The following is a 16,052-nucleotide window of genomic DNA, read 5'->3' on the forward strand; positions in this document are numbered from 1 at the left end:
CAACCACTTTGAAAGAGCAAAAATTAGCTCAAACTCTCTGACCTTCAGACCAGGTGGAACAGGCTCACATCTGTATGTGTCCCCACAGGAGAGTGGGCAACCAACACACTAAAGGATCTTTACCATCTCTGTCTGGCATTCAACTTAGTTTGCCCCATCCACCTAAGTTCTGCCCTATCAGGCCAAGCCAGTTTCTTTATTCATTAACCAATAAAAGCAACACATAGACAGAAGGACCTCCTACACCAATAGACCAGTCTGAGGGAGACCTTTTCTCTACTGAGGTTCCCGCCTCCCAGATGACTCTAGCCTACGTGATAAAAAACTATCCAGTACATCACTGTTTTACTGTATTACTGTTTTTATTTTGTTTATAAGTATTTTGCCTGTATGCACGACTGTGTACCAAGTATGCACCTGGTGCCCATGGTGCCCCGAGGTCATCAGATTCCCTGGAACTGGGCGTCCAGGTGGGAGTGAACTACCATGTGGGGGCTAGGAATTAAATGAATGTCTGCTGAGATGACCAACTATCCCACTGCGTATTAATTACAGCAAACCTTTATCTGCTGATGATCAAAGCTTTTCAGATACATCCAAATTAGCTAAGGTAGGCACACAGCAATTAGGTGCTAATCATTTGCTGAATGAACTAATTAAGGTCAGTGTGTTGCTATGGTGATTTTTAATTGTATTTTAATTCAAAAAAAAGCTGTAGTTCATGATGATCTGTTAAAATGAAGTAAATATCCTAACATGATAATGTTTAAATGACTGAGAGAGAAACTAAAGATGTTTCACAGCCTGGAGGTGGTCACCACGAGTACCATTACCAGAATAAATATGGTTAACGAGATGTCCAATTGGCAACGTGCCAGTAATTACTGGGCCCTAGGTAGTCTGGAGAAGGGAGGAAAAGCAGTTACCTGACCTGTGATTAAAGAACTACCTGTCTGCTTGTTAGGCATTCATTTATATAAGATATGCTTATCGAGTGTTTAATAAACCTCCTACCGAGTAGCATGACAAATAGGATCAAGATCTTGTTTTGAAGAGCCTTATCTAATGGGAAAAGGTCTACCAGGCAAGTCCCAGTCGGGTATTTTGTGAGGTTTCCAGATGAACAGGCTGGAGGACAGAAGACACTTTATGTAGTGAGGTCTGCTCCCTAAAGTCATCAAAGACAGAAATGACCTCTGGCACCCAGGAAACCAGTCAGAGAGGATCAAAAAACATCTAACCACAGAATCCAAAGAGAGAAACTGCTGTAAGCATGGAATGAAGGGCAGGGTGCTAAAAACAACAACAAAAACCACTGCCCTGAAAGTAATCTGTCAAATTTTACAGCGAAGCAGCTCCAGGTGTGGCAGATCAATCAGGGAAAGAGAGGTGCTTGGAGGGAACACAAAACTAACATTCTCGACCACAGCCAGTAGCTGCAGCTAGATAAACAGCCTAGGAGATACACACCATGCCTGTTAGATCCAGGTTTTCGTTTTTTTTTTTTTTTTTTTCTGTTGCTATGATAAAACACCAACGACCAAAAGCAACTGCCTTAAGGGTTTCCTTTGCTGTAAAGAGACACCATGACCATGGCAACTTGTATAAAGGAAAACATTTACTCAGGAGGCTTACAGCTCAGAGGTTCAGTCCATTATCATCATGATGGGACATGGTGGCATGCAGGCTGACATGGTGCTGGAGAAGGAGCTACGTATTGATCCCACAGGCAACAGGAATTGAGCTGAGATACTGGGTGTGGCTTGAGCAAATATGAGACCTCAAAGCCTACCTCCATGGTGACATACTTCCTCCAACAAGACCATACCTACTCCAACAAAGACATACCTCCCAATAGTGCCACTTCCTATGAGCTTATGTGTGGGGCCCGGGTCTACCCTTGTTCCTGGGGTTCATCTTGAGGACAGTTTCTGGTCAGCTAACTAAAGCATTCTTTTTGTTCCTGTGCTCCCCCTGCCTCGCCTGGTGATTAGCTGTAGGGCATTGACTCCATCTTTGGCATGGTAATTTCCCACCTGCCTGGGCGGAAATCCTTGTGCAGCAGCTAGGTATAGAAGGATTTCCCTAAGGTTGAATAAACGGCATTCGGCTGATCTCCTTACGAATGACCCAGGTCTCTTTGTGTGTTCTTTCAATCTCCAGGCCCTTGCCCGATTCGCGTACGGTACAGTGGTGCGCGAACTGTACCGAGGGTGTAACACAAAATTGGGTGTTACACTTATGGAGGCAATGACATTTCAACTACCACAGCAACTTAGGGAAGAGTTTATTCTGGCTTACGGTTCCAGAGGAAGACGAATCCATCATCGTGATTAGGCATGGCATCAGGCGGCAGGCATGGCAGCAGGAACAGGCAGCTGAGAGTGCACACCTTAACTGCAGGTGTGAAACAGAGCCTGTGAACTGGAAGTGTGCAGCCTTTTAAACTCCCAAAGCCTACCTCTAGTAACAAACTTCTGCCAGCAAGATCACGCCTCCTAAACGTCCCTCAAAACAGTGCCACCAACTGGGGACCAAGTGTCCAAATGCCTGAACTTGGGCCCATTTCTCATTCAAATTACCATGTCCAAGTAACTCATATGTGTTTTTGTTTTTTTAGTTTTTCAAGACAGGGTGTCTTACTCCAGGTTATAATGCAAATTTGCAAGCAGAGCTAGCAACTCCAAGATCACTGTCTGATTTGGGACTGCCTCTACTACATAAGAGCATGATCCTTCTACACCCCAAGCTATCAATTCCGATGCATAGGAGCTGATAGAATCCTTTCTTTTCAAGAGTGGTTTCAAGCTGGGTTTTTGGCTCAATTGACAGTGAGCTTCCTCAGAAAGCAAGAACCCCCAGTCCTCAGCACCACAGACACCAGGTGGGTCAGTCTTTGCCTGTGATCCCAGTTCTTGGGAGGCACAGACAGGAGGATCAAGGCCAACCTCTGCTATGTAGTGGTTTAAGACTAATCTAGGATATGTAAGACTTTGTCTCGGACAGAAAACAGCAAAAACTTTGTGGTTGGGGATTTAGCTCAGTAAATAGCAGAGCATGATCACGAGCAACAAGTACAAGGTTTGAGAGTCAAGCCATCACTAGGGGGAAAGCCTCTCTCTCTCTCTCTCTCTCTCTCTCTCTCTCTCTCTCTCTCTCACACACACACACACACACACACACACACACACACTCGCAAGGGAAAGCTCATGCTGACTTCCTGGATGCACTTGAAAATCTCCCTTACAGATTTGTCTGTACTCTACCTTCCTCTCCTTCTTACACCTACTGAGTCGGTTCTTGTCCGTCTTCCATAGAACCCCACAGGTCTGAGAGAACAAGCTGCCAGAATTACTCCGACAGGCCCCTTGCCAGCCCGCGTGTGCTCCCACCCAAAGTCATGTACATCTTGACTCACACACAGACTCTGCAACCTGCAGGTGCCGCTCCACCCAGCATGCCCCAGAGCAGACCCCTCGACCGCTTTCCTGCTCAGTCCCTGTCCTTCCTTCTCTGCGTGAATCATGGTGGCGTCGTGTGGACTGGAACCGTACGCCTCGACTTCCACTCTGACAGGATGACTAATCTGCACTCTGCTTGTGACACTGGGATGGTAAGTCGATGACAGGCAGGGATAAATTGAAGCCATTTTACCATGGTACCAATAACAATAAAAGCGGCTTGATTTATCATCTTGTCTATGCGTTCATCTTACGGTCAATCTTTCTCTAATTTTAGGTCCATTATCTCCTTTCTGGCTTAGCATTTCTGCCCCACTCCCAATCGCATCCCCCCACCCCCATCACCCCATCTCCATTCCTGTTCCCCTACCCCCCCACCCCACCTCACCCTGTCTATTGAAACATTTCTATTTGAAGCCTTGGGACTATTTATCAGAGATTCGTGATATCCCGCAATTTAAAGCGCAACAGGCTATAAAGCCCTCGTGTCCTGAACATAGCACCATGGCCTTGAACACTGGACCCTTGGCCAGCTAGTAACTTGGACGTGACTAGCCAAAGCTTTGGCTTGCTTGCAGTTGGTGACCAAAACAGCATGAAATGCCTTAGATGACACTGTGCTAAAGCTGTGTTTAGATAGACAGTACAGCCGAGGGAAATGGAATTTTCCAGACTTATCAATTATAGTAATTTACTAAGGGGAAGAGGGAGTGTTTCTATTGAAAATAATTTATACAAAATAAATAAGGTCATTTACTGTTAAATTGTTTTATCATAAAATAGACAAATTGAAAGATTGCACTAAATTCAGAAACTCCACTAAAGGTTTTGGAAGTACATGGAAAATGAATAAGTCTGTAACTATTTACCAACTAAATAACAAAAATACAAACTGTAATGTTATGCGTGTGTCCTTAGAATGTTTCAAAAGAGCAGATGGTACAATAACAAATATAGGAGCATTTCCTGCAGAAGGGTCTTCAGCATTCTACCAATAAAATGTTTGTATAATTAAAATAATATAACAAAATAATTTAGTATCACAAAGTAAATGTAAGAACTGAGTTTTCTTTTCACTTTTACTAAGGGAGTCTATGAACATATCTATGCAAAGTCACAGATAAAATAACTAATGCCTTAGGATCAATCATTTTGACAACAACAGACTTTGTTTTTATAATATTATGCTCTAAATATTGAGTTACCAACAAATCTGAAACATGTTGAGAGTAAGTGGAATTAGTCTAGAGAAATTATATCTGAGTGTATTTTAAGTTTTTCATCATTATGATTAAATAACACCCCCTCCCCACAAAAAGCAGCTTTAGAAGAGAGGTTATTTCCTTAGTCTAAGACTTGGACTTTTGCTCATTGTTGGGACTATTAAAGCTAACAAGAGGCTGGAGGAGAGATGGTTCAGTGGTTAAGAGCACAGGCTGCTTTTCTAGAGGACCTGGGTTTAGTTCCCAGCACCCACATAGTGACTGACAACCATCTGTTGACTCCAGTTCCAGATCTGACGCCCTCTTCTGGCCTTCATGGGCACTACATGCACATGGTAACAGACAAACGCAGGCAAAATGCTCCTACACATAAAATAAAAACAAATAAAATCTCATAAACTATAAAAGGACAAGGTATGTTGTGCCATAAAATGGCCATGATCATATCGGAGCCATGGGTAGAATGTAATCATTTGAAGGTAAAAGTTCTATAACATAAGGACCAGCTTGTTGGGGTTTCCGTCCCACCCGGTACCCCACAGCTGGCAAGCCCCAAAATCACACAGAGAGTTTGCATTAATTATAAACTGATTGGCCCTTTAGCTCAGTCTTCTTATTAGCTCTTGTAGCTTATATTAACCCATTATTCTTATCTATGTTAGCCACGTGGCTCAGTACCTTTCTCAGCAGGGCAGGTCACATGTTGCCTCTTCAGTGATCTGGGCTGGACTGGGAGGAATGGGCTTCCTCCTTCCTAGAATTCTGTTTCATCACCCCGCCTCTACTTCCTGTATGGTTGACCCACCTATACTTCCCACCTGGCCAATCAGCATTTATTTAAAACATGATAGACAGAATACAGACAATTCTTCTTTTATTTAATTATAAACTTATTGGCCCATTAGTTCAGTCTTCTTATTAGCTCTTGTAGCTTATATTAACCCATTATTTTTATTTATGTTAGCCACATGGCTTGGTACTTTTCAGCCGGGCAGGTTACATCTTGCTTCTCGGTGGTCTGGGCAGGAATGGGAGGAATGAGCTTCCTCCTTTCAGGCATTCTCCTGTTCTCATCTCCCCGCCTCTTCTTCCTGTCTGGTTGACCCACCTATACTTCCTGCCTGGCCAATCAGCATTTATTTAAAACATGATCGACAATACAGATAATTCTCCCGCACCACTTCCCCTCTTTTTTTTTTTAACAAAAAAATGGTGTGAGAGAATTGTCTGTATTCTGTCAATTATGTTTTGAATAAACGCTGATTGGCCAGGCAGGAAGTATAGGCAGCAAAACCAGACAGGAAGTAGAGGTGGAGAAAAGAGAACAGGAGTATTCTGGGAAGCAGAAAGCTCCCTCCAATTCCAGCCCAGACTACCGAGAAGCAAGATGTAACCTGCCCAGCTGAAAGGTACTGAGAGTCATGTGGCTAACATAGATAAGAATAATGGGTTAATATAAGGTATAAGAGCTAATAAGAAGACTGGGCTAATGGGCCAATCAGTTTTATAACTTATGGAGATCTCTGTGTGATTTTCTCTGGGACTAAAGGACTGGGGGACAGGGCGGGACAGAAACCCCAAGAGCAGGCCCTCATGTTACAAAGTTCTCCCTCAATAGGTCCTGTTTTGAGAGGTTTTGAAAGCGTTAGGAGGTTGAAGTGGGTTACTGGGGCAAGCCTTGAGTCTGAATAACCTGGCCCTAACTCTTGTCCTCTGTTTCCACCCTCATGATGGCGGCAGTCTGGCTCACACCTTGCTGCTGTTCTACCTGCCCCAATGGACTTTGTCTCTTTGAGCCTTAAGCCAAAATAAATGCTCCTTCCAGTTGTTTCTGGACAGGGATTTAATCACAACAAATAGAAAAGCAGAAATCCACATATAGATCTTTAAAAGATAGTTTCACCATAATTTAGCCTAGCTGGGAGTTACATGTGAATTATTTTATAGGTTGGAGAGGGAGGGTGGGTTGGTTTATCACCCCTACTGTGTTGAGCGGCTCCCTAGGTACTCACAGATTGAACTCTTAATTCCCAAAGTCACATTAATGACACTTAGTCTTTAAAGGTCATTTGGATTTTATGGATCAGGAAGATGGGGTCCCCATGATGAAGGAGGTAAGTGCTGACAGACCAGCTTTGTCTTGTCACTGTGTTGTACAGCAAGAGGCCTGTACCAGGTGCCAGGACCTTGGCATTGCATTTCCTGGCCCACCTTTGAGCTAATTAAATCCTGTTCTTTATCAGTTGCCTAGTTTGAAGTATTAGGCATCACATTAGAAAAAGAAGGCAGGCCTGCTGGCCAGAAAACCCCACTCCCTAGTCTGCCTCTGCCTCCCCATACTCCCACCCCTGAGCCCCCAGGTCTGAGAGGCTCCCTGCCCCCTCCATCTGGCCAGTGCTTGGCCTTCTGTGAAGTTCTACTGGACGCAAAGTTCTCATGAAGCCCCCATTCAGCTGAAGGGTTTTGACGTGTCCTTCCTAAACTCATCTGAAACTCTTCCTACGCCCTTCGCCATTCTCTTTATTCCTCTTTGGCTTTCTGTCTGTGTCTTTCTCTCAGGACTCACCTCCTGTGCCTGTCTGAACGTCCCAATCGCTCTGGTAACTTCTTAGGTGCCTTAGCTAACTTAATACTTTTTATTTTATTACATTTTTTTTTCAGATTTTTTGAGACAAGGTTTCTCTGTGAAACAATCCTAGCTGTCCTGGAATTGGCCTTGTAGACTAGGCTGGCCTCGAACTCACAGAGATCCACCTGCCTCTGCCTCCCAAGTGCTGGATTAAAGGTGTGAGCTATTACTGCCTGGTAAGTTTATTACATTTTTTTAAAACATAGAGTCTTACTCTGTAACCCAGGCTGGCCATGAACTCCCAATCATCCTCCCGCCTCAGGCTTTCTGGCTTTTCACATACTAGATTATAAGCACAAGTCACCATGCCTGACAAAAAATTTCATTAAAAAAATCCACTAGCAGTCTATCGGCACACGGTTATGATAGAAGATAAAGATGCACAAAGATTGATTGTAATGCTTCATCAAGAACAGAATTACTTTTCTTTACATTCAAGGAATAGAGTAAATGATGCAGCAAGAAAATTATTTTTAAATGATATTTATTATTGAACCAATTAATGGGAAATTGGCTCAACAAATAAAACAGTTTTCAGCTATTCTAACAATATTTTCCATAGCTATTAAAATTTTGTTCTTGAAGACTAATGACAGAAAAATTATTCAATAAAAATGAATAAAGAAGATGTGTACCTGTGTATAATAGGATCTGACTACATAAAATACAACACATAGGAACTGTCAGTAGTGTCCTTGTATTATATTAGATCTTTTTCTTCACATATAGTTTTTGTCTTTTAAATCTTTACAATTAATATATATTACTCTGTAATCAAGAAAAATAGAGGCATAAAATAAACTATTGGTTCTTCAGCATTTGACTTCAATAACAAGTCCAATTGTATAAAGAACACCACAGCAAAAGCTGATTGTTCATGAGGAAAACCATACCATATCACAAGATGAAGTAAGACCCTGTGTCAGCACGGGTAACTATGCCTGCTTTGGCTGGCTTATCTTGCCTGTCTGTTATCGGCTTATCTCTAAGACCATTCAGGTATAGCAAGGGAACATCCCCTGTGGACTCAGTAAGACTTAGGGTAGTGGGTGTGGAAGGAGAAGACCCAGGTAGCCCTTTGGATAGAAGTCAGTAGCATGGTCGGTGTCAGAGCTCCAAGTGGGACAGGTTCGAAGCCCGTTCACAGTTGCAGAAGCCCAGAGTGACTCTCGGTGGCCACAAAGACAGGTTCCCAGTGTGTTCACACCGATTGCTCTTGCATCTACTACAAAGTTGGGAAACTATTGTATCGAAGCATTGACAGCGTATTCTCAGAAAGCAACAGTCATTCTTCACAAATCAGGTGACAGTTTCATCTTTCTTCACGTGGGAAAGGTCATTTCATTCATTCCAAGGTCTGCTCGAAGACAAAAGGATGTTTAATCAAAACACTCATGCTGCTCATTAAAAAAACAGAAAAAAAATCCCTCCTTTCTCCTTCCTAGAACCGCCACTGTGCCCTGCATTCTGCAGTCGGTTTCCCAAAGAGGCCAGCAGCTCAAGACTCATCTTTATTTTTTGTGAACATTTACCAGAAAAAAAAAATCTCCAACATGCAGACTCTGAAAGGAGAGGCAGTAAGAGAGAGAGCCCTCAAGGATCTGGGGTTTAGAGAGCACCTCAAAAACATTCACAAAAATCTAAGTCTCCATAATGTGCTCTGTAAGCATGTTCATAAGTTAATATTAGCAGCATTTGGTAAAAACAGCGCTCTCAAATGGACTGCTCTAGCCCAGGGTCTCTTGCCCATCCGCGCTATAAATTCTTCCGTCGTTGCCTTGTGAATGTGGAGCGGGTAAAGTCACAGCTGTTAGGAATTAACAAGGCAATTGTGAGATTGCTACTTCCGAAAACATGCGAAATTTAAAACTGGACACAGATACATTTTTCTCTGTGTTCCTCACGTTGTTGTTCTTCAAACTTCGGTCCAGTTAGCGCTGTTATGGCTGCCATGTTTCCTTCCTTCCGTACAGGGGTTCTGTAGAACTTGCGGCGAGTACAGTTGCCTAATTGACCCCAACGAGGGCAAATTCAGGTACTCTTCATCTTACCAATATTTTACAGTTACCAATACCTCTTGCAAAAGCTCTGCCATCTGTGACAAAAAGGCTTTCTGGCATCCAAATGCGTGTAGTGTGGCCTCACGACGCGGAGAGATACAAATGGCTGGCAGCTGAAGGCGGGCGCTTAATGAGCCCAGAGCAAACGGCCAGAAGGCATTCACACTAGATATAATTTCTCCTGCCTTTCTTGGAGTAGTAAAAAATAAGAGCGAGAGAAATAATAAAAGCAAAGACAAGAAACACGATGAAGACGAGTAAAGACTTCCGGGTGTGAAAAAAGCTGCATTCGGTGCACAGGGCGTATTCCTCTGGACAAAACGTTCCCTGCGTTTCGGAACCCAGGAAGCCATTGTCGTCGATAATTTTCCTATAATGTCTCAGAGATGGTTTGGGCTCGAACTGATTCGCAGCGTAACGATAAAAGCCAAACTTCGGAGCCGACCGATCACTAAGCGAATAAGCAAAGTAGCCGCAAAGGTTGATTCCATCCAACACGTAGGCTAGGGAGACAAAGGGCAGGAGAGGATTTACTGAAATATTTTATACACCACTCAGCCTTTTTACACCGCTTTGGTGGATAACGAAAAGCCTCAGTACCATTCAATAAACTTCAGACTCATCAGATTTCACTGGAGAAGGCTTTACAGAAGAACAATTGGCAAATATCAAGACAATATGGAAATACTCTACAGAGCTGGTTTTGCACAACCAAACCTATGCTTGGTTTATTTTTAATACATCGAGCAGATAAGATGTCTGTGGGAGCAGCTGCATCGTTCACAATAAGTGTGAGGTATTTACCAACAGATAAAGGATAAAGGAATCGTGGCACATGCGCATGATGGGATTTCGTTCAACCATGAGGCGTGAAAGGAGGTCATTTGCAGGAAAGTTGATGCAGCAGAGATCATTATGTTAAATGAAATAGCTGAGACTCAGGTAAGTATCGCACATTTTCTCTTGTGGCTCGTGTGTGACACACACAGATACACACACAGAGGACATGAAAGCAGTTACTGGATTATGAGTGCTGGAAGAATCTAAATTCTTGGGAGAACAAGAGAGTAATGGAGAGAAAGGAACAAAGGAGAGCAATTTCCTTACATGTGCAGAACACCAGACACACACATACAGACACACACACGTACATATACGAGGCAAGAGGGGTCCCGGTACTCTGGCCCTTACAGTCTTTCCGTCCCCTCTTCTGTGATGTCCCCACAGCTTTAGGCGTAGGCGTTGCCCTGTGGATGCATTAATTGAGGTCAAGCACCCTGTGATCATTTGTTCTAGACACAACAGGAAAGCTGTACCCATGAATTCTCAACAATAGGGCTGCTTAGCTAAGACCTGCACAATAACACCACTAGTCGACATGCCAGCTTGGATGGGCGAAGTCTCACAAGGCCCCGCCCCTAGATGAAGAGCTGCAGGCAATCAATGGCCACTGGGGGAGAATCGATCTCTCCCCAAGAAGCCGCCTGATAAATCCAATTCCAAGTGACCAGCCCTACATAGGTACATACCAGCAACATTAAATGGACTTGGTAGTGTGTGTGTGTGTGTGTGTCTGTAAAACAATAACAAGGAAGAAGTCACAGAATTTGAGAAGGAGTGGGGGACACAGAAGGAGTTAGAAGGGGAATAGGGGACATAAATGATATAAACACAGTATTCATACAAAAATAAACAATTTAAAAGGTTTCAGTGTGATAAGAAAGCCTGGGATAATCTGCAGAGCGAGGGGACTATCAGGAGATGGGAGGGTGATGGAGGACAGAGGGAAGTGAATGAAAGCACTCTACAACAACACCCATACGATCAAAGATGTCATAAGGAGCTCCTTATTGTGTATGCTCACAAAACAATTAATTTAAAAAAATAGGAAAAAAATTTTTTAAAGAAAATCTAAAGAAACAGAGAGAAAGACAGACAGGCAGACAGGGAGGGAAGGAGAGAGAGAGAGAGGATCATCTGAAGCTAGGCTTTTCAGAGTGGGGCTGGAGACTCTGTCTCCACTTTCCCCTATGCTCTTTCCACCACAGGGGAGATGCTGTCTTTAGCTCTACTTGAGGACGGGTGGTGTTCCCCTCTTCATGAGGAACCACACACTCTGATGGTGATGGCATTTCTGGGACTGGGGGCAAAGGAGGCTCACCTTTCAGGGCCTCGTTCACGTAGTTCTCAACATAGTACATCCTCAGCGCGTCCTGCTCGGCGTGGGGATCGTCGTCTATGCCATTGGCTGTCACATACATGGGGAGGTCTCCGTACTTGAACCTCAGCCAGCTGAGCACCTTGCGCAGCCCCCAAGGCACCACAGCCACCTGACTGGGAGAGTTGAGCCACGTGATGTCAGTCATCTCCTGTACCTCCAGGTAATCGTTGTATTTTATGGGATCCTCCCTTTCCCAATCCACGAGGATGGTGGTGTAATGGCTCAATGCCAGGAAGTCAAAGGAACCCCTGATTAGCTTTGCCTCGTCTTCAGTGAAATATGGCAAAAGGAAATTGTTTTTTTGGTTCAACCAGTCTCTCATCACATGTGGATAATCTCCGGAGCCGAAAATAGGCTCTGCCAGCCAGCCAATATCAAATTCCAAAACTCTCTCGGCCACTTCTTTGTCCTTCTGAGAGAAAGGGCAGGCGGGTTCTATCCAGTCAGCCTGCAAGGCAATGGATATTTTGCCTTTCTGAGCCGCCCTAAACTTCTCGTCGTACAGGCGCCAAGCCAAGGCATGCGCTTTCAGGAGGTGATGGCCGGCACGGTAGGTCATGTTCCGTGTGTTGGGTTCGTTCACGGTGATCCAGAATTTGACCCTGTGGCCCAGCTCTGTAAAGCACAGGTTCGCATAGTCTGCAAATGCCAGGGCCGTGTGTGGGTTCTCCCAGGCCCCGTGTTTGGCCAGTGCATGTGGCAGGCCTTGGTGCTGGGCTGCTGGTTGCCACAGGGCCACCACCGGAGTGATGTTGGCGTGCACCAGCTCGCTGATCACGCAGCGGTAGAAATGCAGAACCGTGCGATTCACTTGGGTCTGGTTACCCAGAGGCAGGATCAGTGCCCAGTCCAGGGAGAAGCGAAAGTGGGTGACGTGCATTTCTCGAAGTAAGGCGATCTGAGGCCGGATGGCAGAGAAATCGACACAGTAGGGTTTTCTCTTCTTGGCTACAAGCCCGTCTACTTTAATAAGCCTCTTACTGCGATGTACATCCCACAGGTAGATGTTCGGGTCGGTAAACTGAGAAAGAGTAGTGTCCACCTACAAAGAGCCAAGCGATTGTTACCTTCCTGGCAGACCGGCAGAAACTCAGGCAATAATTTCAACAACGTTAGCAAGCAAGAGATGCACACTTAAGTTCTCATCACGCTGAACACTTAAATTGTTGTTCGCGAGAAAGAAAACATTACTCCCCCCACCCCCGCCTTTTTTTTAATGCGTATGGATATTACCCGTAGTTCTTGCTAATTCAAACGCTTACATTAAGATATGTTTTTAAGCTGGATTTTGTCACTTCAGATAACAGACACTAGTGGTTTCTATACGTGGGAAGTCTGTAGATTACAAGCAGAGAATTTTTCATTATTTTATTTTAATTAAAAATTTTTATGTAGCCCAGGCTAGTCTCCCCTGCCTCAGCCTCTTGAATGCTTCGATTACAGGTATGTACCCCTGTAGGCCAAGTGTGAGAACAACATCATAAAACCTCGTGGCTTGCACAGAAGGGAAAATCCCCCTGACACAGGCCACCCAACCTAAGCTGGATTTTGCTCAGAAATAATCCTCTGAGGACAGGAGCCTTCATCTGACCTGTCTATAAGAGCAGGGAGTCTATGAACCCTGGTCTTGAATCTGTGGAGGAGGTTTTAGCAGATGGTGTCAGGAGCTGATCTCTGAGAGGCGGGGCGGGGCCAGGCCAGCACCGTGTTGACAAAGGAGAGCCAGGAACAGTCACCCTGCTGAGGGAAACTGCCTTTCTGGAAATCGGATCGAAGGCTCACCCTCCCGCGTTTCCCGATGGTAAGGGAAGGCGTCAGAGGCCCCCTTCCACCTCTGAACGCCCACAAGTGCTTCCAAATCTCAGCTCCACAAGAGAAAACATCTGCTTGCGTGCTCTTTTGTGGTTCAAGTCTTCAGAGCTTGAGATAACTTTTTTGGATTACTTTTATTCAGCTCTGAAGGGGCTAAATTCATAACTTCTCTCCCAGAATCATCCCAGAATAACAGTTTCTATTCAGTCAAACTAAAAACAAATATGAAGACCATGACAAGATTTCGGGTGGTGGACTCCGCTCTCCAAAGTTTGGGCCACTTAGAAATGAATGTGTAGTCAAAAATCCATCTAACTTACTGCAAGTTATTAACTTAGGTTTTAGTAAAAAAATAATATATGTATGTGTGTATATATGTGTGTGTGTATATATATATATATATATATAATCTTTGAGGAGGGATGGGTACAAACATGTATTTAATTTGCTACTGATGAAAGTTTCTCCTCACGGGTGGAGCTCCATGCTGTATGTAACCTGTCTCACCTCTGTGAACTAAGCGCATCAGTGGCAATGAGCCGACAAACCCGTGAGCCGGGACACTGGGTCTAAGCAAAGGCGCCCTGTGACTACACCCACCAGCAAACTTCTAACAGGTCTTATGTAGCTAGGTTATTTTAAAAGTTATGTGGGTGAAATGTTTGCCTCCGCTCTTGAGTTTGGAGAGTTAGGAAGGAAGAAAAAGAGAAACTTTCGTGGTTCAAAAATCGCTTCTCAAACTTTCTTGATGCGGAAACTCAGGGACCAGCTGAGAAGGGTTGAAAGGATCGCAAGAGCAGAGGTTGGGGAGGGTCAGAGACCAGCAGCATCTGCCAGCTGCACTGGATCCCTGCGCTCACAAGCCCACAGCAGCTGTGGCTGTCTTCCCAGAATCAAGCCAAGCAACATATTGGCATAAAATTTAAAAAGCTCCCACTCCTGAGGCGCTATGGGTAGATGATGGCTTCCAGGTAAGGGAAAGTTAATTTTCTTCAAAGATGTAACTCCTGGTAGGCCGAGCATGTTCCAAGGGATGATCCTGCGCCAGGATCACAAGGGTACAAATCAGGGTTCATACTTATTTCAACAGGGGGAAGGATGTGAAGTTTAGGCTTGGGGGAAGTATGATGGCTCTGGAAGAGGTTAGGAGACTAGTAGGAAGCAAATATGACCAAAATACACTGTATAAAATTGTCAAAGAATTAATAAAAATATTCTTTAAAAAATCACTTCGACATCGTAGAAGTGCTCAACACTGCTTGTCAAAAAAACACTCAGCTCGTCCTGAGAGAACCAAGACCTCCTTTTGTCTTTGTCAGAGGGAGTTGTCTTGAGAAAAGCGCTGACAACATGAGGAGAGCCCGCAGCAGGGAAGACAGAAGCCAGTGCCCACAGCAGCATTGAGGGTAACTTTAAGTTGGGTTCACAGAGGACACAGTGGGACTTGAACGTGGAGAGGGACAGACACCCTGAGTGTGGATAATCTCAAAGGACAGTACGACCTGAGAGAGGGGTTTGGGGTCATTTCATGTTTGATCTAAGATAAGATCCTGACTTAGCCATGAGAGCTGGGGGGTATGACTCAGTAACAGGGCCCAGCATAGCAAGGTGCTGCAAAATAAATAAAAACAGTGTTTCCAAGGTAAAAGAGACATTCTCTCCTCATTTCTGGTTCTGATTGGGGCTGCCCTTCCCTTTCAAGAACATAGAGCGCATGCCTAGCCCTGCACACTGTTTATCAGGTCCTCAAGTGAAGATGCAGCTCTGCCCCGGGGAACAGGGTGGGAGGAGGGTGGCTTCCCCACACAGCCCTGCCTCCCAGCACAGATACAAACCTGAGTCTTCTCTGAATGCAAATGACTGAACTTGTCACTTGCCAGACTCCTGCCACTATGAGAGATGGTGTGTATGAACCTCCATGGCAGGGACATGGCCAGGAGGGACCTCTCCTGAGACAGAACCAAGATAGGAACCATCTAATCTATTCCTCGCTCCAACAAAGGCAAGAACGCAGGAGCTGTGGGAAGCCTCTAGTTTCTTCTCCTCGTCCTCCTTCAACGTTCCCATTGCTGATATCTTAGAACCTACTTAAGCTTCCCTGTAGATGCTGACAAAGTAGGGTAGGATGTTCCAGATGGCCTGGTACTGAGGGAGAGAGACGGGAATATGAATCAGGAAGTTCCACCCTGAGCAGGATGTACTGCCATGGCTGTCTATACACACACCCCATACATCCCTGTGGTGTCAGCCAGCCAGCATACCATCAATTCTAGCAAGTCTGAGAGACCTGAGTTAAATAGCCAAGGCTGATTAGGGCTCATGACTTTGAACCTCCTGGTCCATAATCAACAGGCTTCATTGTTTGGGGACCACAGTGAGGGGCACAGAGTAAGGCAAACTGCTCCTGTCGTGGTTAAGTGGGGAAAAACAGGAAGAGGACATGGCGGAGGTCCTACTACCTCTTCTAGGACATGTCCTCTGTGACCTAAAGACCTCTCCTACTAGGCTGCCAATAGCACCAAGCTGGAAAGCAAGACCCTAAGAAGAGGCCCTGCGGAGCTATTCCAGGTGCAGCTCCAGCCGTTGTTGTATGGTTATCTTCTAGGGGTAAAGGGGGTTTAAGTCCAAAATCACCTCTAGAATGAG

At 44.8% G+C, this 16,052-nt stretch overlaps 1 protein-coding gene across 1 annotated transcript in view; it reads right to left on the reverse strand.

Moving 5' to 3' along the window:
- Nucleotides 1-7,780: 7,780 nt before the first annotated feature.
- The window catches only part of Kl (klotho), a 38,808-nt gene continuing 30,536 nt past the window's right edge, over nucleotides 7,781-16,052 (reverse strand). The window contains exons 4-5 of the mRNA XM_075971398.1: nucleotides 11,535-12,636; nucleotides 7,781-9,876 (exon numbers count right to left, since the gene is read on the reverse strand). Of these exons, the coding sequence (XP_075827513.1) occupies nucleotides 9,539-9,876; nucleotides 11,535-12,636 (1,440 nt within the window). The 3' untranslated portion in view covers nucleotides 7,781-9,538. The remainder of the gene's footprint in view (nucleotides 9,877-11,534; nucleotides 12,637-16,052) is intronic.

Source organism: Microtus pennsylvanicus, chromosome 1 (genome assembly GCF_037038515.1).
Source record: "Microtus pennsylvanicus isolate mMicPen1 chromosome 1, mMicPen1.hap1, whole genome shotgun sequence".
Taxonomy (NCBI): domain Eukaryota; kingdom Metazoa; phylum Chordata; class Mammalia; order Rodentia; family Cricetidae; genus Microtus; species Microtus pennsylvanicus.